The sequence below is a fragment of the Schistocerca cancellata genome, chromosome 3, assembly GCF_023864275.1.
Source record: "Schistocerca cancellata isolate TAMUIC-IGC-003103 chromosome 3, iqSchCanc2.1, whole genome shotgun sequence".
NCBI lineage: Eukaryota > Metazoa > Arthropoda > Insecta > Orthoptera > Acrididae > Schistocerca > Schistocerca cancellata.
Window position 1 is genome coordinate 328,312,029 of NC_064628.1, and position 22,709 is coordinate 328,334,737.

General features: G+C 39.9%; 1 protein-coding gene and 1 non-coding gene across 4 annotated transcripts in view; both read right to left on the reverse strand.

Moving 5' to 3' along the window:
- The window catches only part of LOC126175021 (sugar transporter SWEET1-like), a 195,282-nt gene that overhangs the window by 13,194 nt on the left and 159,379 nt on the right, over window positions 1-22,709 (reverse strand). For 2 of the 3 annotated variants that reach the window (XM_049921519.1, XM_049921520.1), the window contains exons 4-5: window positions 15,666-15,824; window positions 756-875 (exon numbers count right to left, since the gene is read on the reverse strand). In XM_049921519.1, the coding sequence (XP_049777476.1) occupies window positions 756-875; window positions 15,666-15,824 (279 nt within the window). Of the gene's footprint in view, window positions 1-755; window positions 876-2,885; window positions 4,289-15,665; window positions 15,825-22,709 lie in introns of those variants that run through there. The other variant, XM_049921521.1, reaches the window with a different exon arrangement.
- Window positions 14,017-14,091, reverse strand: Trnal-caa (transfer RNA leucine (anticodon CAA)). The gene has a single exon. It is a non-coding gene; the product is annotated as a tRNA-Leu (tRNA).

The following is a 22,709-nucleotide window of genomic DNA, read 5'->3' on the forward strand; positions in this document are numbered from 1 at the left end:
GAAAGTTACCACCAGAAAGTTACCACCAGAAAGTTACCACCAGAAAGTTACCACCAGAAAGTTACCACCAGAAAGTTACCACCAGAAAGTTACCACCAGAAAGTTACCACCAGAAAGTTACCACCAGAAAGTTCTTGTTAATTCTTGTGATATATGTCGGTGAATGGATTCCAACTTTCCACCCAGTCTCTCGTGGATTAAAACAGAAGACAACAGACATCAAGTCAACATATTAAATTTCACATAACAAAATGTATTCACACATGAGGATACTACCTGAACAATGCTTGACAATAACACACACTCAGAAAGGAGAAATACTGAAACTACTGCACGCACGAATAGCACTCCTGAAAGAAAGGATACTGCAGGGGAATGGTTGTCACAACATAGAGTACATCCTGCTGTAGAGTGAAAAATTCATTCTGGAAACACTCCTCTAGCTTGTGCCTACGGCATTTCTCCACAATAGCCTCTCTTACAGGAGTGCTAGTCCCAATAGATACCCAGGATAGTTTCTGTGAAGTTCTAAAAAGAGCATTTATTTAAATGCACAGACAGAATTCAGATATAAAGAAGTTAATCTCTTTATGTAAACACTTTTGTGTTCTGTCTAATATTAATGTAGTTTTCCTCGTTAGTGAAACACAGTGACATACTTCACAGGTGGACAAATCTTATTGAAACAATAAAAGTAAAAAATATTGCAGTTTGCACACGACAGTAGAAATTAACAAACAGCAAGTGTGGCTTACCTTCATGAATGGATCCCCCAATAGAATTCCATATATTAACCATTGTACTGATGACAAAAATGTCATTAATATAATAGGAAATGGAAGAGAACGTGTACTTCTTGATCTTATAACCTTGCGCTGATGTGGAGAAAATAAAAAATTAGAAAATCAAATTAAATCTGAATGAGTCATGTAACATGGGCAGTGATATACCTAAATTTTTGATAGTTGTAATTAATTAATAATTTCTTCATAAATCATAGTTATAATCCTTTATATTATTAGCTGAGAAGAAGTTGCCTAAAGACACTATATTCTTCAGACAAAACAAACTTTCCTACATTAAAGCCAGACTGCTCATCACTGCTGCACTGCTCTATTTCTGCTTTCTGCAAGGAAGGAACATTACAACTTAACTGTCTGTCAACATCAAGCAGTGTGTGTGTGTGTGTGTGTGTGTGTGTGTGTGTGTGTGTGTGTGTGTGTGTGTGTGTGAGAGAGAGAGAGAGAGAGAGAGAGAGAGAGAGAGAGAGAGAGAGAGAGAGGGGGGGGGGGGGGGGGGAGGGAGGAATTTTCTCTGGACAGTTTTGTTACTTAACAATTCAGATTGTATAATTCACTGCTAGTATAATTTTAAGATACTAGAGCCTTCTACTCTCTACTTCTCATTCTCTCAGCAGTGGGTGAGTACCACAGCAGTATGTTACATAATCTTGCAACAACAAAGCCCATAAATATACAGTGTTACCACTTCAACAGGTTAGTTAATTCAGAATTTGGTATCAAGAGAGCACTGGAATGCACGTTCAAGTGAATTCAGGAAGTTTGCATATACTCTAAGCATGTACTCATCCAGAAGGAACAGCTTCGTGTTTGGCTTCAAAAAGACTAAATGTAAAGTATCATTAATGCCACATACAATGTGACAATTTCAGATTAATTTAGTAATGATACACTGAACACACGCCTGTAAGTATACAGCTTCAAAGATGATTACTTTTAATTACACTCCAATTTGATGGGGTGTACGGCAAGGACTTCCAACACACTCTGATTGTTGACATAATTACGAACTGTATACATGAAAGTAAGGTGGTTTGGCAAAACAGGACAATTGTGATGCAAGAATTAAAGCCTCTCTCAACCCACTGCATATACTTTAGTCACTTTTAATCAGTTCTTTTATTCCTTTTACTAAAGATGAACAAATTTATGAAATGCTGCCTCTTCATAATCTTTATGCCAAGAATTTCAACAACAGAAAAACACTGGCACTGTGGGGAAAGTGCAAGACTTGGACTCAAATTCTTAATTCTTACCTGCAAGTAATTTAGCGAGGCAGACAATCAGATTATGACCTCACAGCCCAAAACTAGCCATGAAATGAAGAAGAAACCAAAACTGTGTACAATAGGTGCAGTGAAATGTGTTTTCTACAAACAGCAGACATGGTGCTTTGTTTTAGATCTCACAGCTGACCTTTTTTGTAGCTGAATGGTAGCTTTTGGGAATCCATCAGAAGAAAGGGAGGTAGTTTTGATGTTGACTGTGAATTAGTATAGTATTATTTATGTTAGAAATAGTGTTGGTGGTGGTCTGCAACATAAATCAAAATACTGCAAAACAAGTTATACTGGAGCATGAAACACAGCAGCTGTTGTGTCAAACAACAGACACAAAATACACATTAAGGTAGTCATGAATCACTCAGTACAGCATCATTTGGGTGATATAACACAATATGCAATACATCTGCCACTTTTGGCTTCAGGTGACATAAAATGATATCTCTACTGTGTTACAGGAAAATTAGCTGTGGATACAAACTGAAGCTGAAAAATACAGGTTTTAAATAAAAGTAAAGCAAATGCTAGAGGAATATTAAAGTCTACAAAATAAGGCCAAAAAGATGATAAATATCAAGTAGTCTCAACACAAATAATTTAAAATATTATTTCTCCTGAAATGCAGAAAGATCCCTTTCAAAATGTATGCTTATATCAATGAAACATTCAGGACAAGTTAGATAAAAAAGAAGTATTCTGACAAGACAGACTAACCTTAATAATAAGCTAAAAGAGTACAGAGCCAAAACTAAAATCAACACCGCGAATAAACATTATTAAATTCACATTTAATAGTTGTAGAATGATCATGTGATGAAACATGTTCATCAAACAGTGCAACACAGTTTATAGAACACAAATAAAGGGACAAATGTCCCAGTGTAAGTTCAGCTGAATAATACTTTCACCAAACACAAAACTTTCACACTAATGTGACAGATTGCAAAATACAGGGTGATTATAATTAAAGTTAATCTTCCAAACTGCTGTAGAAATAACACCATTGGAAAGAATGATGTCAAATATTATCAGAGAAGGGGGGAAACGTATGACAGAAGAAAAATTAATAGCTACAAAATGCAACAATAGATGGCGCTGTAAGCACCATAATTTAATAGTGGTCGACAAGAAATGACAAATGAATCATACAACAATGTGTAAGGTGTACGTCTGACATTAAACAAACTGTACTACTGAGTGTGCTTGGTGTTATAATTTCAAGTTGAACAAATATATTTCAAGGAAGACGCAATACATGAAAGTCACAGATCAAGTAAACAGAGTAAGACGTGTGTACACTTTAACAGTCAAATCATAACTGAGTCCAAGTCTAGCGGCCACTGGCTGGCTGACCGCTTAGGTGGCGCTGCTGCTGCTGTATGGCTGGCAGACAGCGCCGCATGTAGAGAACGCGCGTAACTGCACGGCGGCACTTTGAAAGATCGGTGAGTCGCAACACTTTTCCCCCCTTTGAAGTTCTTGCACAGGTCTTGATGGAGGTGGCCTGTAGATTGCTAATGGCCATAGGTGTTGTTTGACAGGCCGTAAAGTCTCAAAGAGGCGGCTTCCTGTACGGACGGAAGTGTCCCCGATGATAATGGGTCGACATGACAGGAGACGTGGGGGTCGAATCTGTTGGGGGCCCCGTGCACCAATCTGCCCATTGTGGCAAGTCTGGTTGTTATAACAGGAGACATGGGCGATGTGTCCGGGTCCGTAGGAGGAGGAGGCGAGTAGAGTTGCTCCGACAGATGGTGGTCATCTGGTTCCTGCATGGGCACGTCTCCTGGTGGTGTCAGTTCTTGTGCTGGCACCGAAATGATGGTGAGATAACTTCGTTGTGAGTAATGAGAGATTCCAGTATCCCGAGCTTCAGGTAGAGCCGAAGGTGGTGTAGCGGCATCCGGAACAGACGTAGCCGGCACACAAGGCCGAAGCTGGTCCAAATGACGCACTGCAACACCCATGTCTGTCTGGATTTCATACAGGCGTTGGCCACTGCGTCATAAGATGCGGCCAGGACTCCACTTTGGCCGACTGCCATATCCCCGTACCCATACAAGGTCGTCAGCGGTGAACCGGCCAGGCGAAGGCACCCGTGGCTGTGACGTGGAAGGCCGCAGAAGATGAAGTAGTGTGCAGGGTTGTCGCCATGTATGAGCTCAGCCAGGCTGTGGTCGCCCATGAGGGTGAAACACCAAGAAGCTAGAAATTGGAGAAGCGCATCATCATCAGCAGAAGAAGTCAGGAGTTTCCTCATCTGAGCCTTAAATGTGCAGACCAGTCGTTCAGCCTCACTGTTTGACTGTGGATGGAACGGAGGGGCCGTGATATGAATGACGCCGTGACGAGCACAAAAATCCGCAAAATCGGAAGAGGCAAACTGTGGACCATTATCAGTAATGAGAGTAGAGGGAAGGCCTTCCAAAGAGAAAATGCGAGCTAGAGCATTGGTGGTTGCCGCGGTGGTAGGCGATGTGCAACGGACAATGAAAGGAAAGTTAGAGTAGGTGTCAATAATGAGAAGCCAATAAATACCTAAAAAAGGTCCCGCGAAGTCAGCATGAATACGTTCCCAGGGCTTCTCAGGCAAAGGCCACGGTGACAAAAATGAATTCGGGGCAGCGTCCTGTGACACACAAGGGCCGCAGGTAGTGACCATGTGTACGATTTCAGAGTCGATGCCGGGCCAGTACACATGACGGCGCACCAGAGATTTTGTGCGAGAGACACCCTAGTGCCCTTAGTGAAGGAGGCGCAAGACTGAAGCACGCAAAGATGCAGGTACCACAACACGCGGCGAAGCATTTTTGGTGGAAAGGAGGATAACACCATCCCTAGCCGTGAGGCAGTAACGCAAAGTGTAGTAGTTCCGCAACGGATCAGAAGTCTTAGTGGACGGATGATCTGGCCAACCCTTCTGAATACAGCGTAAAAACCGGGAGAGGGTAGGGTCAGAACCCGTAGCAGCTGCCAGCCGGTCCCCGGTGATGGGGAACCCGTACACAACCCGCTGCTCAGCAACGTCCAGGTGGAAACACAAAAGTTCGTCCCTATTGAATGCCAGATCAGGACCCATGGGAAGGCGAGACAGTGCATCAGCATTTGCATGTTGAGCCGTCGGCCGGAAATGAATCTCATAATTGAAACGAGACAAAAAGAGCCCAACGCTGGAGGTGGTGTGCAGCCTTGTCAGGAAGTGATGTTGATGGAAGAAACAAGGAAACAAGTGGTTTGTGATCTGTAACAAGATGAAATTTGGACCCATAGAGAAAAAACACCAAACTTATGAAGAGCATAGATAATGGCCAAAGCTTCTTTTTCAATTTGAGAATACTTTTGTTGGGTATCCGTGAGCGTTTTGGAGGCAAAAGCAAACGGTCAGAAAAATGGTGCGCAAGGGCTGCACCAACCCCGTATTGAGAGGCATCCGTGGCAAGAACAAGATGTTGGCCAGGTCAATAAGTAGCCAGGCACGGGGCCTGTTTCAGCATAGTCTTCAATTTCTGGAAAGCCGCATCGCATGACGTGGACCAGTGAAAAGGCACGTTTTTATGCAACAGGCGATGCAACGGCTGAGCCACCAAAGCAGCAGACGGTAAAAACTTGTGATAGTATGCGATTTTCCACAAGAAGGCCTGCAGTTCCTTAACAGATGTAGGGCGAGGAAGAGCATCGATCGCAGCGACAGTTTGCTGAAGCAGACGAATACCATCCCGAGAGAGTTGAAACCCCAAGTACGTGATAGATGCCTGAAAAAATTGTGATTTCGGAAGATTACACGTAAGATCGGCAGTCTGTAAGACATGAAAAAGTGTGCGGAGATTTTGAAGATGTTTGTCAGTGGTGGAGCCAGTGACAACAATGTCGTCCTGGTAATTTATACACCCAGGGTCAGTGAGCAATAATTGTTCCAAAAATCGCTGAAAGAGAGCAGGGGCGCTGGCAACCCCGAATGGCAATCGTTGGTATTGATAGAGGCCGAAAGGCATGTTAAGGACCAGAAACTGCCGGGAAGCAGCGTCGAGACGAAGTTGATGATAAGCTTCTGACAGGTCAAGTTTAGAAAAATACTGGCCTCCAGCAAGTCTAGTGAACAATTCTTCAGGTCGAGGCAAAGGGTAAGTGTCGATAAGGCATTGAGCATTGACAGTGGCTTTGAAATTGTCACAGAGACGAATATCACCATTTGGCTTAGCAACGACAATGACAGGAGAGGACCACTCACTGGAAGTCACAGGAAGCAAGACCCCTGAAGCAGTGAGATGATCCAGCTCCCATTTGACCTGATCATGAAGGGCCACAGGAATGGGCCAAGCCCGAAAAAACTTAGGCCAAGCAGTGGGTTTGAGCATGAGATGAGCTTCAAAGTCGTTTGCACGACCTAACCCAGGAGTAAAAAGGCACGAAAATGTCGTCGACAAGGAATCCAATTGAGCATAAGGAATAGCACAGAGACGATACTGACAGAGTCATCTATGGAGAACCCAAAAATGCGAAAGGCATTGGAACCAAAAAGATTCTCCATGTTGCTATGGTCGACCACAAATATGGGAACAGTGCAAACGACAGATTTGTAAGATACCTCAGCATCAAATTGTCCCAAGAGGGAAATCTTCTGTTTATTGTAAGTCTGTAATTGCCTAGTGACAGGTGACAGGATTGGAGAACCCAACTGAAGATACGTCTGAGAATTGATGATAGTGGCAGCAGAACCAGTATCCACCTGCATGCGAACATCTCGACCAAGTATTTGGTCAGTGAGGAATAACTTCCCTGAAAGGGAAGTAGTACAATTGACAGACAACACAGAATCAGAATCAGCGTCATGTTCATGAACATCATGTATGCGGTCGGATTTACAAACGGATGACACATGACCCTTTTTTTTTTTTTTTCATTTGTGACACACGGGCCAACGTTGTGCACATTCTTCTCGTGAATGTTTCGTAAAACACAGCGGACATGAAGGAAGTTGCCATGGGTTTTGCTGCAGTTTCTTACAGGTTTGTTTGCGGTTAGGCCAAGGCTGCGCTTGGGATCGTACTGCAGCCACGTCGGCCGGTGGGGACACGCCACACACTTCATCAACATCGCACAGAGGTTGTATTTCCCCAACGTTGCCCCACGCCTCTATTTGCGCTCCAGCGGCGCGAGAAATTTCAGAAGACTGAGCAATGGATAGGACTTCATCTAGAGTCATATTTGTCAACTGAAGGGTACGTTGGCTAACTTCTTTGTCAGGCGCCAATCGGATAATAGCATCTCGTACCATGGAATCGGCGTTGGATTCTTTGTGAACTTCAGTAACAAATTGACACTTTCTACTGAGGCCGTGAAGTTCAGCAGCCCAAGTGCGATAGCATTGATTCGGTTGTTTTTGAAAACCATTAAAGACAACATGAAAGGCTACCACATGCGTTTGCTTTTGAAAATAGACGGACAGAAGTGAGCACATTTCAGCAAAGGACAAAGATGCAGGATCTTCCAAAGGAACCAATTGCGACAACAACCGATACATTTGAGGTGAAATCCATGAAAGGCACAGAGACTTACATGTTTGTGCATCCGCGACATGAAACGCCAAGCAGTGCTGTTGAAGCAGTTTTTTGTAATCAGACCAGTCTTCCGGCGTCTCGTCGTAAGGAGGAAAAGGAGTTAGAGACAACAATGAGAGACGCCCCGCAGTTGATGCCGCGACGAAATCACGAATCGCATTTGAGAGAAGCATCTGCTGTTCTATGAGACCTTGCAATAGTTGCTCTAAAGTAGCCATGGAAACATGTGGGTCAATGATGGAAAAGAAAAATCCCATCCACGTCACCAGTTGTTGTAACTTCAAGTTGAACAAATATATTTCAAGGAAGACGCAATACATGAAAGTCACATATCAAGTAAACAGAGTAAGACGTGTGTACACTTTAACAGTCAAATCATAACTGAGTCCGATCTAGCGGCCGCTGGCTGGCTGGCTGCTTAGGTGGCACTGCTGCTGCATGGCTGGCAGACAGCGCCGCATGTAGAGGACACGCGTAACTGCGTGGCGGCACTTTGAAAGATTGGCGAGTCACAACACATGGGTGTACAGGTGTGATACTGTTAGTTACCTAAGCCCACCCACAACGGCAAGGTTATATCACATCGGATGGGAAAAATCGGTTTTTAACTGCCCCGAGGTCAAAAACTGCATAAAAAGCTTCAATCATTGGTTTTTAATTGTCCAGAGGAAAAAAAACCCATAAAAAGCATCAGTCACATCAGTTTTTAATTAAAAAATGATTCAAATGGCTCTAAGCACTATGGGACTTAACATCTGAGGTCATCAGTCCCCTAGACATAGAACTACTTAAACCTAACTAACCTAAGGACATCACACACATCCATGCCCGAGGCAGGATTTGAACCTGCGACCGTAGCAGCAGTGCGTTTCCGGACTGAAGTGCCTAGAACCGCTTGGCCACAGCAACTCGCTGGTTTTTAATTGTCCTGAGGCCAAAAACCACATAAAAAGCATCACTCAAAATCAAATTGGATTATTATTTTCCATGTGACTGGCACGAAACATTCAATATGCTGTCCACTGTTTTCTGCAAGTTAAAATCAAGAAACAGCATGTTCCACAATTGATGGAAATGTTTCCTGGGTCACATTCAGAATGTGTTGCGCAATGGATGCCTTCAATGCAGCTAAGTCTGCAATTGGAACACTGAACACAAAATCTTTCAGGTAGTCCCACAGCCAGAAGTCACACGGATTAAGATCAGGCGATCCGGATGGCCAGGCTATAGGGAAATGGTGGCTGATAATTCTAGCATTTCCTAAATGGCACTTCAGCACATGCTTATCTGGATTTACAATGAGCAGAGGCGTGCCATCCTGCATAAAAATGACCCCATCCACACATCCACGCCATTGGAGAGCTGGAATGACATGGTTGCGCAAAAGACACTCATAGTGCTTACCAGTTGCGGTAGAGGTAACATGACCGGAAGCACCTGTCTCTTAGGAAAAATATGGCCCTTTGATAAATGATGCCATAAACTCGCATCACACAGTGACCTTTTACGGATGAAGTGGTACGTTGATTTGCATGTGGACTTTTTGTTGTCCATATTTGACAATTCTGTGTATTGACATGTCCTTTTAGATGGAAGTGGGCTTCATCTGTCCACAAAATCTTCCTCCGCCAATCATTGTCCACCTCCATGTGAGCAAGAAAGTCTAAAGCAAAGGTCTCTCTTGCTGGCAGGTCAACAGGAAGCAACTAGTGCACATATTTAATTTTGAATGCATAGCAAAGAAGGATGTTTCATTGGATTTTATGCACCGCGCTCATGGGTATGTCCAATGTTCAGACAATTTTCCGTACACTACACTTTTGCACACCACCATTCGCCTCCCCCTGCATTGATGTGGCCACTGTTTCCACTGACGTTGAATCAATTCGTTTCCTCCTTCTACCAGGTTGGACACCAAAAGAACCCACCTCTTCGAATTTCTGAATCATTTTCTCCAGGCCCACAGCAGTCATCAGACCAATGCCTTTTTTCAAACCCTTCGGTGTCCAGAACTTCTGCAGAATGACGTGTGCACAGTCATCATTCTTGTAATACAGCTTTACAAGCAGAGCACAATCCTGCATTGAGACAGTCATGGCGAATGTCGCAGACATGAAAGGAGGAAAAGCTGTGTACCTGGTCTGTTTATACTAACTGCAATGGGTCGTGCGCATGACAGGTGTTTTAATTTACGTATTCTGACGCATACAGCAGCACCATCTATTGATCAATTTTCACACTGCATTTTTTTTTCTTCTGCCTTATGTTTTCCCCCTTATCTGATAATATTCCATTGAAATTTGATGTCATTCTGACCAGTGATGTTACTTCTACAACGTTTTGAAAGTTTAACTTTATAATCACCCTGTATATACACATTATTAGTAAGTGCATTAAATAGCAGAATTCTATTGCACAATATACTTTTCAGAACTGTTTAATAATGCTCTTGAAATAATGGAAAGAGTCTCTGATTTTTGTTATGTGGAATTCACGATGTTCCGTTTTCTGTTATTTGCTCTTGACAGTGCGTCAGATGGGTTCAATTCTAAGTCAAAGTTTTGTGTCTGTTCATCCTCACAAGAGGTGAGTCCCTTGCATCCTGGGTATGAGTGACCTGTCCTTCCTTTTTAACCTTCCCCACATACCCTGAGGAGAGAACTGTTACTTCTGAAAGCTAGGATAGTGTTGTGCATTTTTCTCTCTGCCTTTGGCAGTACTACCCAACCACAATGTTATTGCACTTGGACTTTTATCAGTAAATACATGGTGACATTACAGCAAACAATACAATTGTGACTAAGGAAAAGTCAATGCTTTCAGTTCACCTGTGCATATGCTGGTATGTGTGTGTGTGTGTGTGTGTGTGTGTGTGTGTGTGTGTGTGTGTGTGTGTCTTGTTTGCGGACAAACTTGTACTATTCAGTGACTCCAAAGTTTAATAATATTGTGTTCGACTAATACCAATATCTCATGTTCTCAAGGTAAGCACTGGTCAGCAGTTCAGTCGCATAATTTTTAAGTAAAAGCTGTATCTTACAAGAGAAAATATTCATCATGTTTTATTTATTTTTTGATAGCATATGGCACCTGTTAAAATGTAAATAATTAGAGAATTCTGAAGTTACTATGAACACAATACAGGTTTATCTACAGTTTGTGCAGAAACCAGGCTGTGGTTACAACAGTTGAGGCTGTAGTTGAGAAGAGCATGGAACAAGGTTAGCCTATCCACCATATTATTCAATCTGTACAAACAGCAGGGAGTCATATTATTCAATCTGCACATACAGCAGGAAGTAAAAGAAACCAAGAAAAATTTTAGAAAAAAAATTGTTCAGGAAAAACAAATAAAAACTTTACAGTTTGCTAATAATATTGTAATTGTTTCAGAGACAGCAATGGACCTGGAAGATGTGATGTAATTGACTAGTTTAGCTTTGCACATTGAGTCAAAAATTAGTAAACACATATTACAAAATTGTCAATCTATGCTGGGAACATGCTTAAACGGGCATCACTGTTATTGTGACACTGTTCTGACATAAAACAGTTTTTGGTAGGAGATGTATAAATTATGCTCCTTTGTAGAAAGCTTTACTACATTTCACGCATCCAAGATGTGTGGGTTATTTTGAAGAGCTCTGAATAAAGATTATTTTGAATTATAATTTTGTACTTTTTCATTCCACATTCATAAATTATATTGATGCACATGACCATACTGTCAAAAATCATCAAAATATACACATAAAAATTTAATAGTGTTATAAAATCCTAATTTCTAAATAAAAACACAAATATGGAAAAACACCACACACTTGTAACATTCAAAAATCAATGTTGTAATAAGTTGCTATTTTGTAGAGATTTGTTTGTTTGGCATTGTCATAGCCAGTCACAAGTTTGTAAAGTAGTGGTGTTTAGTAAGACCTCATGGCAAGCAGTATTATGTAGTGTTCATAGAAAGTGACAAGTAGTAGGCAAATGGAGTTGAAAGTGAGACAAGCAAGGCAAGCATAACTACAATAGACATGTATTTCTCTTTGAAGATAATAAAACAAATACTTTGATGACTGACATGAAGGAAGTCATAATTTGACTACAACCTCAAATTGAAATCATAATTAAAAATTAAAAGCTGGGCCCTGGGGAGAAGGGGGGGGGGGGAAGGGAGGGAGAGGGGGGAGAGGGGGGGGAGGAGAGAGAGAGAGAGAGAGAGAGAGAGAGCGCTGTAGTGGAAAACATACAATGATGACTGATCTGAATGAATACAGCAGGTAAGTACTTTTTTCTAATAATTTGTGCTTCCATTTGAAGTATGTGATAATGCACTATTTTGTTGTTGGTGTTGTATGTTAAGAATTTGGAAGTTACAAAGACTGTTAAAGAGAATGTATAATGCCTTTGAAAAAGGTGTACATCAACATGACACTGGGGAAACTTGATCAGGAAATAAGATGTGTAAAACACTAGAGTAGTTCTCCTATTTTGGCAGAAAGGCAGCTGACTATGGCAAGAGTAAAGAGGAAATAAAACATCAACTGGCAGTAGCAAGAAAAGCCTTTCTGTAAAAGAGAAAAAATATAAGTTTTATAGAATTTTTTTCTGAAAGTATTTGTCTAGTGTCTGGAAGTGGAACATGGACAATAAACAGTACAAACAAGAAAAGAATAGAAGGAAGCTCTTTGAAATATGGTGCTACAGACAAATGCTGAAGATTAGATAGGAAGATAACTAATAAAGAGGTACCGAATCAATTTGGGGCAAAAAAAGCATTATGGTACAACCGACTAGAAGGAGGGCTAGACTGATATGGCACCTCCTGAGGCACCAAAAGATAGATAATTTGGTAAAAAAATGTAGAGAAAGACCAAGCTTTGAATACTATAAGCAGTAGGTCGCACTACTTATACAGAAACAAAGACAATTTTAATTTAATTTGACTTAATTTATCAGGTTCCATAAACAAGTCAGATAAGCTACTTGGTCATGGAACCAATCACTAAATGATTCACAGAATAGTAAAGAAAAAATTTAAACAGCAACAAAGACTACTAAAATATTAAAAAATAAATTAAAATGATTTTAAACATTGTGGTCAGTAAACAATTAGCAACTCACTAAATTACTGTGATTTATTTCTACACATAGTTAAACGTGTTTCCCACAGTCATGCCTTTCAAATTAGATTTTAAAATATAGGGTCTATCAATCATCTTTAATGTTGTTGATTTGTCAATTCTCAGTTGCTAGTAACATATGTCTGTGTGCAACTGTATTTTTCCAATTTATGTTTTGCCACGAACATTATTTCAAAAAAGCAAAGAAAAATTAATGAGGACTCCTTGGAGGAACAAAGTAACTTTGTACCACATAGTTCAGCTGTGAGAGGGATTTGAAGGACATGAAGAAGAAGAAGAAGAAGAAGAAGACGACGACAAATGCCAAGTTTAATGAGATCCACAATTATCCGGTATCCAGAACTGCACTCATATACTAACACTATCTTTTTTCTTCCTGTACTGAAAGTGGTACTTGAAACAGCCAGAATTAATGATTTTTATGAAAAAGCTGGCTTGTATAAGTTAAAAGACAGGACATTATCACCAGTACAAAGTGCCAAAGTTAACATGCAGCACCTGCTTTGCAGAGGCTTTGGATAAGTAACGCTAATTGTAATGTATCTGAATTCCATTTCTGCAGCTGGCATATATTATATTTTTCACATAGTTGCTTGCTACTGCCCACTAAAGCACATAGTCAGTTAAATCTTAAAACAAACAACATTGAAACAGTACATTTCATGCTTACCCACCCACAGTCAAAATGCTCCATCACAATATGATGCAGAAAAGGCACTCAGTCTATGATCTTACACTAAGCCCAGTGCAAGGGATGAATAGCAAATAGATTTGGAAGCCAGTTTACTTTTGAAATATGCCCAGCAGAAAGCTTCTGGTTCATCATACATGGGTGGGTACTAATGCAATGTGGTTTCTTAGTAGAAATGAGATTTTCACTCTGCAGCAGAGTGTGGGCTGATATGAAACTTCCTGGCAGATTAAAACTGTGTGCCGGACCGAGACTCGAACTCGGGACCTTGGCCTATCGCGGGCAAGTGCACTACCAACTGAGCTACTCAAGCACGACTCACGCCCCATCCCCACAGCTTTACTTCTGCCAGTATCTCGTCTCCTACCTTCCAAACTTTACAGAAGCTCTCCTGCAAACCTTGCAGAACTAGCACTCCTGAAAGAAAGGATATTGCACAGACATGGCTTAGCCACAGCCTGGGGAATGTTTCCGGAATGAGATTTTCACTCTGCAGCAGAGTGTACCCTGATATGAAAGTTCCTGGCAGATCAAAACTGTGTGCCGAACCGAGACTCGAACTCGGGACCTTTGCCTTTTGTGGGCAAATGCTCTACCAACTGAGCTACCCAAGCACTACTCACGCCCCGTCCGCACAGCTTTACTTCTGCCAGTACCTCATCTCCTGCTTTCCAAACTTTACAGAAGCTCTCCTGCGAACCTTGCAGAACTAGCACTCCTGAAAGAAAGGATATTGCACAGACATGGCTTAGCCACAGCCTGGGGAATGTTTCCGGAATGAGATTTTCACTCTGCAGCAGAGTGTACCCTGATATGAAAGTTCCTGGCAGATCAAAACTGTGTGCCGGACCGAGACTCGAACTCGGGACCTTTGCCTTTTGTGGGCAAGTGCTCTACCAACTGAGCTACCCAAGCACTACTCACGCCCCGTCCGCACAGCTTTACTTCTGCCAGTACCTCATCTCCTGCTTTCCAAACTTTACAGAAGCTCTCCTGCGAACCTTGCAGAACTAGCACTCCTGAAAGAAAGGATATTGCGGAGACATGGCTTAGCCACAGCGTGGGGAGTGTTTCCAGAATGAGATTTTCACTCTGCAGCATGTAGCTAAGTTGGTAGAGCACTTGCCCGCGAATGGCAAAGGTCCCGAGTTCGAGTCTCGGTCCGGCACACAGTTTTAATTAGCCAGGAAGTTTTTGGTTTCTTAGTATTTAAGGATAGCGCATGCTATCTATATAACACCAGCAAACTTTGAAATGTTGCAGAAACCTGTTCCCTAATTTATCCACACAGGCTGACGAGCAACACCCCCCACCCCTGAAACCAAAGTGAATGGAGCTCCAGGTTGGAATTATTGTTGAAGTTAATCTTATTACTTTTTATATTAGGCTTGTTTTATGTTTAATGTGACTGCAATAGAAATGTGGTAAAGAGGCTGTCACAGACACTGCTAAGCCCCTGCCTGCAGTAGGCAATGGCAGCTTCTCACAACTAGGTGTCTATAATGACTGCTCTCAAAGTAAAAAAGGCAGCTTATGACTGACATAATGTGATATTCAAAAGATTGCTACTGTCAATTTTTTGCATACGTTTGAGTCTTGGGAAAGCTCAGTTCTATGTGAGACAGAGTTGTATCTTAAATGAGAAAATAAGAGTCCTTTGTTTTAAATTATGCATTACCACAAATTATAACCAATTAATTATGTAAGAGAGTAACAGATATCTGAAGGCAACAATGCAGATCCCAAAAGTTTAGTTAATATTTCAATTCAACAAATGTCTTGAATCATGCAGCAGTAACAACATTCACTTTTGCAGATTATTAATATTCAGGTGTTGAAAGTAGAATTAAATATACAGGTAATCATTATTATTGATTATCCACGAGAACAAGACAAAGCCTGCTGAAGATAAAAGTGAGAACTGAGAGATACAGCAGAGTCAAAGTACTTAAAATTTTGATAACTGAATTCATATTAAAGTGAACAGTTTTTTTTTTTTTTTTTTTTTTTTTTTTTTTTTTTTTTTTTTTTTTAAATGGAGGAGATACGTAATAGCTTATCTGAGCATCAGTTTATTAACTAACATATTTATTTATAGAAGGAATGTTATTAGGAGCTAAAACAAGGTGAAAATTATAAATAACAACTAAGAGACATATTACCAGTTGCATAAAAACTTGTATACACACCAAGGTAACCAATGGCGCAGCAAAGAACATGATGGTCACGAATGTACATATGAGACCCATGTGATATCTCTTTCTGTCTGGATTTGTGTCAAAGTATAAATACAGAAGTGTTAATAGCAACACCACAATGAATGCAGCCATGTACTTCAGTACCTGTGACTGCAACAGAAATTAATACCGGTTGACAAAAAAAAACAAAAAACATACACCAATATATATTTTAGAGTAAATATATCTCTCGCCATAAATTATTAAGTAAAAACTACATTAAATAAACTGTCATTTGAACTTGAAGCACATTTATAGTAATTATACATAGCTTTTTCCACCATATTGTTACTCAATGTACAGTTAATTTAAATTTCAACACACTGAGCAAAACAAATATATCAGATATCAACACTTTCAAACAAATTCTACACATAGAAGTAAAACAATAGAAATAATTATGATGGTAAATGTATTTATTTGTAACAAACCAACAAAAAATAAAAAGATAATGGCACTGAAAGTAGAAAATAATGACAGAAGTATAAATCATTCACTGGGGTTTTTGGGGATAGAGTAGCTAATATGTCCGACATTTATATTTTGTGTATCATCATTAAACTAGTAGATAGGAAAAAGTTAACAGTGATGAGATTAGTAACAGAAAAAAAACAAGCTAACATATGAAAAAATGAAATGGGTTAACCAAATTACGAAACAAAAAAAAGTGTTGAATACAAAATATGAAAAAAAGTGAAATACCCTTTCAAAAGGGGAAGGTGAGGAGAGAGGGGGGGGGAATTCTGCATCTGATGGTGTGCACAAATTATATATCACAGGGGGAGGGGGGGGGGAGAGTGAAAGGAGAAGTAGGGCAGACTCACTTCCGACATTCCATGTACATTTCAGTGCATAAAGGGAAATCTTTTCCACCATACCGGTAGCAACTTGGAAATTCTTACTCAAAATAATGTCGACTATAAAAACCAAAGTTGAGGAGTAATGCCTTACTTGTAACACCATTACTAGCAACAGTTTCTTTTCAAAGATAATGGTAGGTAACCGTGTTATTATTTCCAAAAAGTAACTTTAACTGTAAGCAATTTACTTTTATTGGCAACAATTTGATGAAACTGTCACTGGATTTTCCATTGTTTAATCATATGTAACATATTTTGTTGTGAGCAACTCAAGACAATGCAGTACTGGCATTTATTTGGACGAAAAACCATATTTGTTTCAAAATTAAACCTTTTCAACAGCGAGCATGTTATGTTTACTGAAAACCTTTGAATTCGTTGCAGCTGCTGCTGACACATTTCCTTCTTGCAGCCCTGTTGAACACTGTGTTATATCAGCATTTTTGTTCCGGCAGATGTTTTCTTTCTGACGTCACTTGGTCAATAATGTGTATGCTAGTTATTAAATATTATCACCTGTGCACAGTATTCTAAAACATACATACAAATACTGAGCCTGGATTATAATTTTTAGTGTCACTATTGCACTTAATTCTTTTTCATTCATTGACAACATTTTTATCTGAAAATCATACACATACCAATGAGAAATATTGCAGTCACATGACACATTATGCACGAAAAAGATTAAACTCATTTACAGATCCCTTGGACTTGGATGAGGAGGAAGGCACATCCGTGTCTTGGCCGTCTTATACTGAAGTGTTTGAATTTTTGATGCTGGATGGAAAAAATGCTTCCTTTCATTACAAATTTTGCACCAGTGGGAAAAGAAGACAAAGAAATTGGAGATGAACAGAAAACTTAAAAAAACATACAAGTAAGTTCTTTGCTTGCTGCTAGCATTATGTATTTAAATAAAAGTGTGATTGATACTGTCATTTTATTTAAACGTGAAATATTCTCAATATTTATAACTACAAACCTGAAAAACCTAATATATTCAATTCTCACTTTCACTCAGAGCAAATATCTACACTCAAGGCATTTAGCAAAATAAACTGCAATGCACAAAAAGAAAACAGAGCAGTAGCATTACAGGTTAAACCTCAAAACAAACACTTCTTAACTCATGGAGCAGTCCTTCAACTTCACATTATGTAACTCAAAGTATGATTGATAAAGCAGTAATGAACAATTAATAAAGGAGCCCTCATTTAAAGACCTTGTATGTCTGGTTCACCAAAGTTTCTATCAGTTTTGTCAAGAAAAACTGCAAAGCCAAAGATTAAATAAGGAATCTGAGAGAATGAAAAATCATATTCAAGGTGAACTTAAGAAGTTGGATGTGGTGGCAACTACTACTGATATATGGCATAAAGGCAAAAGATACTCTCTCATAAATCTCAAATACTTTAAATTACATTGTTTTTTACTTTATTTATTTATTTACTTAGTTGGTTTTATAATTTACTGTGAAAATTAATACAGTTCTCAATACTTTCCTTATATTTTCTATTCATTGATTTTTAACTACATTCTGTTATTGTGTTTTAGGAGCTTCACTGGAATAACTGGTCACTGACATGATCTAGTCACATTTAAAAGAAATATGGCAGTGTTGGAGTGAAGACAATCAAAGGGACGCAAACACACAAGGCTCTGGCCAAGATAATAAGTAACACATTGCTACAATATCATATTCAAAAGAAAGTGTGTAGCACAACAACAGACAATGGCAAAAACTTTTTTAAGGCTTTTACACTGTACCTGAGGCAAATATTATTGATGAGAAAGAAGTCAATAATGAAAATGTTGATGACTATGATAAACATCTTCAGTTTGTTAGAATCAGTAAGTGGAACTGAAACAGTTGAAGAAAATATTCTATTGGCCCCTCATCACCACTGCGCAAGTAATACATTAAATACCACTGTCATGAAAATCTCTGAACGTGCATTTGAAAATATAAAATTCAAATAAGTTTCATGAACCATGGCAACGTGCTCCAAGCTTTGGAACAAACAATCAGTCAGCACAAGTTGCACACCTTACCAAAAATACTTCTGGTGTCTGTTTGTTAATGGCTGTAATTCCAAGATGGAAGTCACTGAATAAGGCTGTCCAACAGATAAGCAACTTGACTGATAGTGACAATTGAAAAATTGATAGCTGCACAAATTTTTATCTATTGCCAAAAATAACCCCTGAAGAAGTTACTTCCTTTTGAAACAAAAGCTGAATGATTTATCCACTAAGCTGACACTTTGCAGACCTCTGCCTGATGCAGTTCTCTGGCTTGCAAATGAGGTTTGAACATGCATTTGAAAATAAAGAACTTATCCTGTCTGCAGGCTTCCACCCAAAATTCAAAACCAACTGGATGGGTCACCCACATGCCTGTGCAGCCAATGATCATATTCTAGAAGTCATGCTGCAAACAACTTTAAGAGTCACTGCCAAGAAGGAAGCAGGAGCACCCGAGGACAAGGAGAAAGGTTTCTCCTGGTTTGAGAGAGAAAATACATATACTTCTTATGCTGAACAAGATCTTTAGCAATTTTTACTAAATTCTTCAACAGATATGCAGATGATCAATGTGTTTCCCAGAATCAAGATCCTCTTTCTTAAATATAACACAAGCACACCAACTAGTGCATCTGCAGAGATTTGTCAGTGTAGGGGATACTGTGTTGAGGTCAATGAGGGGAAAACTGGGAGATGAAACATTTAAAATACAACTTTTGTTGAAAACGACCAAACAGTTCAACTGAGATGCTCTGAGCTAGAATAGGCCGTATACAATGTATTTAATTATTGACTGACCTTAATGAGCGATTCCTTTTTATGTGTATAATGTCGACGGTACGCAATGAAAACCTCATAACTACATTTTCCTAAATTATACAGAAGCAAAATCAGTTTCTTAAAAAATATATAAAGTGATGCAGATAAAGTTACTACATGCGTAACTGTATAGTAGAAACCCAATTCCTGACAGATTCAAGAAATCCATGTACTTTCAAATATCTATTTGATAATGGAGTTACTGGTTACTGGGATTAAGGGTCTTCACAGACAGATGGAGTTACGAGGTTTTCATCACCTGCAACCGATGCTCATTATTTATTTACAGATGAGTTACAATTATAATGGTATCTGTAACTGTTATAGTTGGTTTTGATGTACAGTGACTATAGCTGTAACTGTCACAAAGTTACTTGTACTGGGAAGTAACTTTACCAGTAACTTGTGAACTTCCAAAAAGTAACTTTCAAAACTCTGATAAAAACGATAAGCATACACATCCCCTCCTCTGTTCATCTTCATTTACTGATTCAAAGTGAGTTTCTCCTGACATTGTCCATTCTACAGTTCTCTCTATTTCAATCTTCTTTCCCCACATTTTTGCAACAATCTCTTGACCATACTCTTAACTTACGCTGCCATCTAATTTTGAGTAACTACTCTGGCACGCCTACTACAGTAGTACAAGTTTATATGCCAATTAGCTCTGCAGATGATGAAGAAATTGATGAAATGTATGATGAGATAAAAGAAATTATTCAGGTAGTGAAGGGAGATGAAAATTTAATAGTCATGGGTAACTGGAATTCGACAGTAGGAAAAGGAAGAGAAGGAAACATAGTAGGTGAATATGGTTTGGGGCTAAGAAATGAAAGAGGAAGTCGCCTGGTAGAATTTTGCACAGAGCATAACTTAATCATAGCTAACACTTGGTTCAAGAATCATAAAAGAAGGTTGTATACATGGAAGAATCCTGGAGATACTAGAAGGTTCCACATAGATTATATAATCGTAACACAAGAGATTAAGGAACCAGGTTTTAAATTGTAAGACATTTCCAGGGGCAGATGTGGACCCTGACCACAATCTACTGGTTATGAACTGTAGATTAAAACTGAAGAAACTCTACTATCTAGTGAGCAAGATGTATGAGACAGGCGAAATACCCTCAGACTTCAAGAAGAATATAATAATTCCAATCCCAAAGAAAGCAGGTGTTGACAGATGTGAAAATTACTGAACTATCAGTTTAATAAGTCACAGCTGCAAAATACTACCGCGAATTCTTTACAGATGAATGGAAAAACTGGTAGAAGACGACCTCAGGGAAGATCAGTTTGGATTCCGTAGAAATATTGGAACACGTGAGGCAATACTGTCTCTACGACTTATCTTAGAAGAAAGATTAAGGAAAGGCAAACCTATGTTTCTAGCATTTGTAGACTTAGAGAAAGCTTTTTACAATGTTGACTGGAATACTCTCTTTCAAATTCTAAAGGTGGCAGGGATAAAATACAGGGGTCTGTACAATTTGTACAGAAACCAGATGGCAGTTATAAGAGTCGGTTATAAGAGTCGAGGGGCATGAAAGGGAAGCAGTGGTTGGGAAGGGAGTGAGGCAGGGTTGTAGCCTCTCCCCGACGTTATTCAATCTGTATATTGAGTAAGCAGTGTAGGAAACAAAAGAAAAGTTTGGAGTAGGTATTAAAATCCATGGAGAAGAAATAAAAACTTTGAGGTTCGCTGATGACATTGTAATTCTGTCAGAGACAGTAAAGGACTTGGAAGAGCAGTTCAACAGAATGGACAGTGTCTTGAAAGGAGGATATAAGATGAGCATCAACAAAAGCAAAACGAGGATAATGGAATGTAGTTGAATTAAGTCGGGTGATGCTGAGGGAATTAGATTAGGAAATGAGACACTTAAAGTAGTAAAGGAGTTTTGCTAATTGGGGAGCAAATTAAATGATGATGGTCGAAGTAGAGAGGATATAAAATGTAGACTGGCAATGGCAAGGAAAGCATTTCTGAAGAAGAGAAATTTGTTAACATCGAGTATAGATTTAAGTGTCAGGAAGTTGTTTCTGAAAGTATTTGTATGGAGTGTAGCCATGTATGGAAGTGAAACACGAACAATAAATAGTTTAGACAAGAAGAGAATAGAAGCTTTCGAAATGTGGTGCTACAGAAGAATGCTGAAGATTAGATGGGTAGATCACATAACTAATGAGGAGGTATTGAATAGAATTGGGGAGAGGAGGAGTTTGTGGCACAACTTGACAAGAAGAAGGGACCGGTTGGTAGGACATGTTCTGAGGCTTCAAGGGATCACAAATTTAGCATTCGAGGGCAGCGTAGAGTGTAAAATCATAGAGGGAGACCAAGAGATGAATACACTAAGCAGATTCAGAAGGATGTAGGCTGCAGTAGGTACTGGGAGATGAAGAAGCTTGCACAGGATAGAGTAGCATGGAGAGCTGCATTAAACCAGTCTCAGGACTGAAGACCACAACAAAAACCTTGTCTTTATGCTGCAAACAAGTTACCATTTCCTGGGTCATGGGGAGATGTCAACAAGAATACAATTAAAATAATTTACACATGCCAAGCATAATTAACTGAGGGCCCGGAGGCCAGTGCACGCCCTTATAAAGATGTCATTGGTGTCAATTGTCACTGGTGTAGTGCTGAGGTGGGCCTGATGATGGCAGTTGGTGACCAGACTGCCCTGGAAGCTGCTTCATATAGTTGTGGGCATGCTGTTTGACTGTCAGTGTACACTACACTTGCCACAGTAGCGCGACTTACGACCGCTGTGGGCGGTAGTTGTAGTAACTGGCAGGTTACTACACTCCCCCTACCTTGCGGGGAGGGACCAGTTGTTACCATCCACGATGCTGTGACTGAAGAGACAACAGTTAGCAAACACCTTGGAGCTATCAGGACAGATGAAGTAAGAGGTGTCATGCTCATGGCCCAAGGAGGGGGTCTGCACCAATCCTGGGGTGCTACTGGTTCCAGTAACATGCCACAAGTTCACCTTCGTTGTGGACCATGAAGATACGGCAATCCCATTGGCACTGTATGACAGTCGGAATCCAGTGAGGGCACTGTCCAAACATCCTTGCCCAGACTGGTGTGGCAGATGCGAATGTTGGCACAACCAGTGGCATTAGATGATGCCTACCCGGCAGTAAAATGTTGATCAGCACCTGTGGCCAATGATCGTGCAGGAGCTCAGTGTGACTCCTAGTCCCAATTGGTGTCTCCTTTACCAGTAAATCTTCTATGCACTTGTGCATCTGTACCTAAAATGTTCAGATAATGC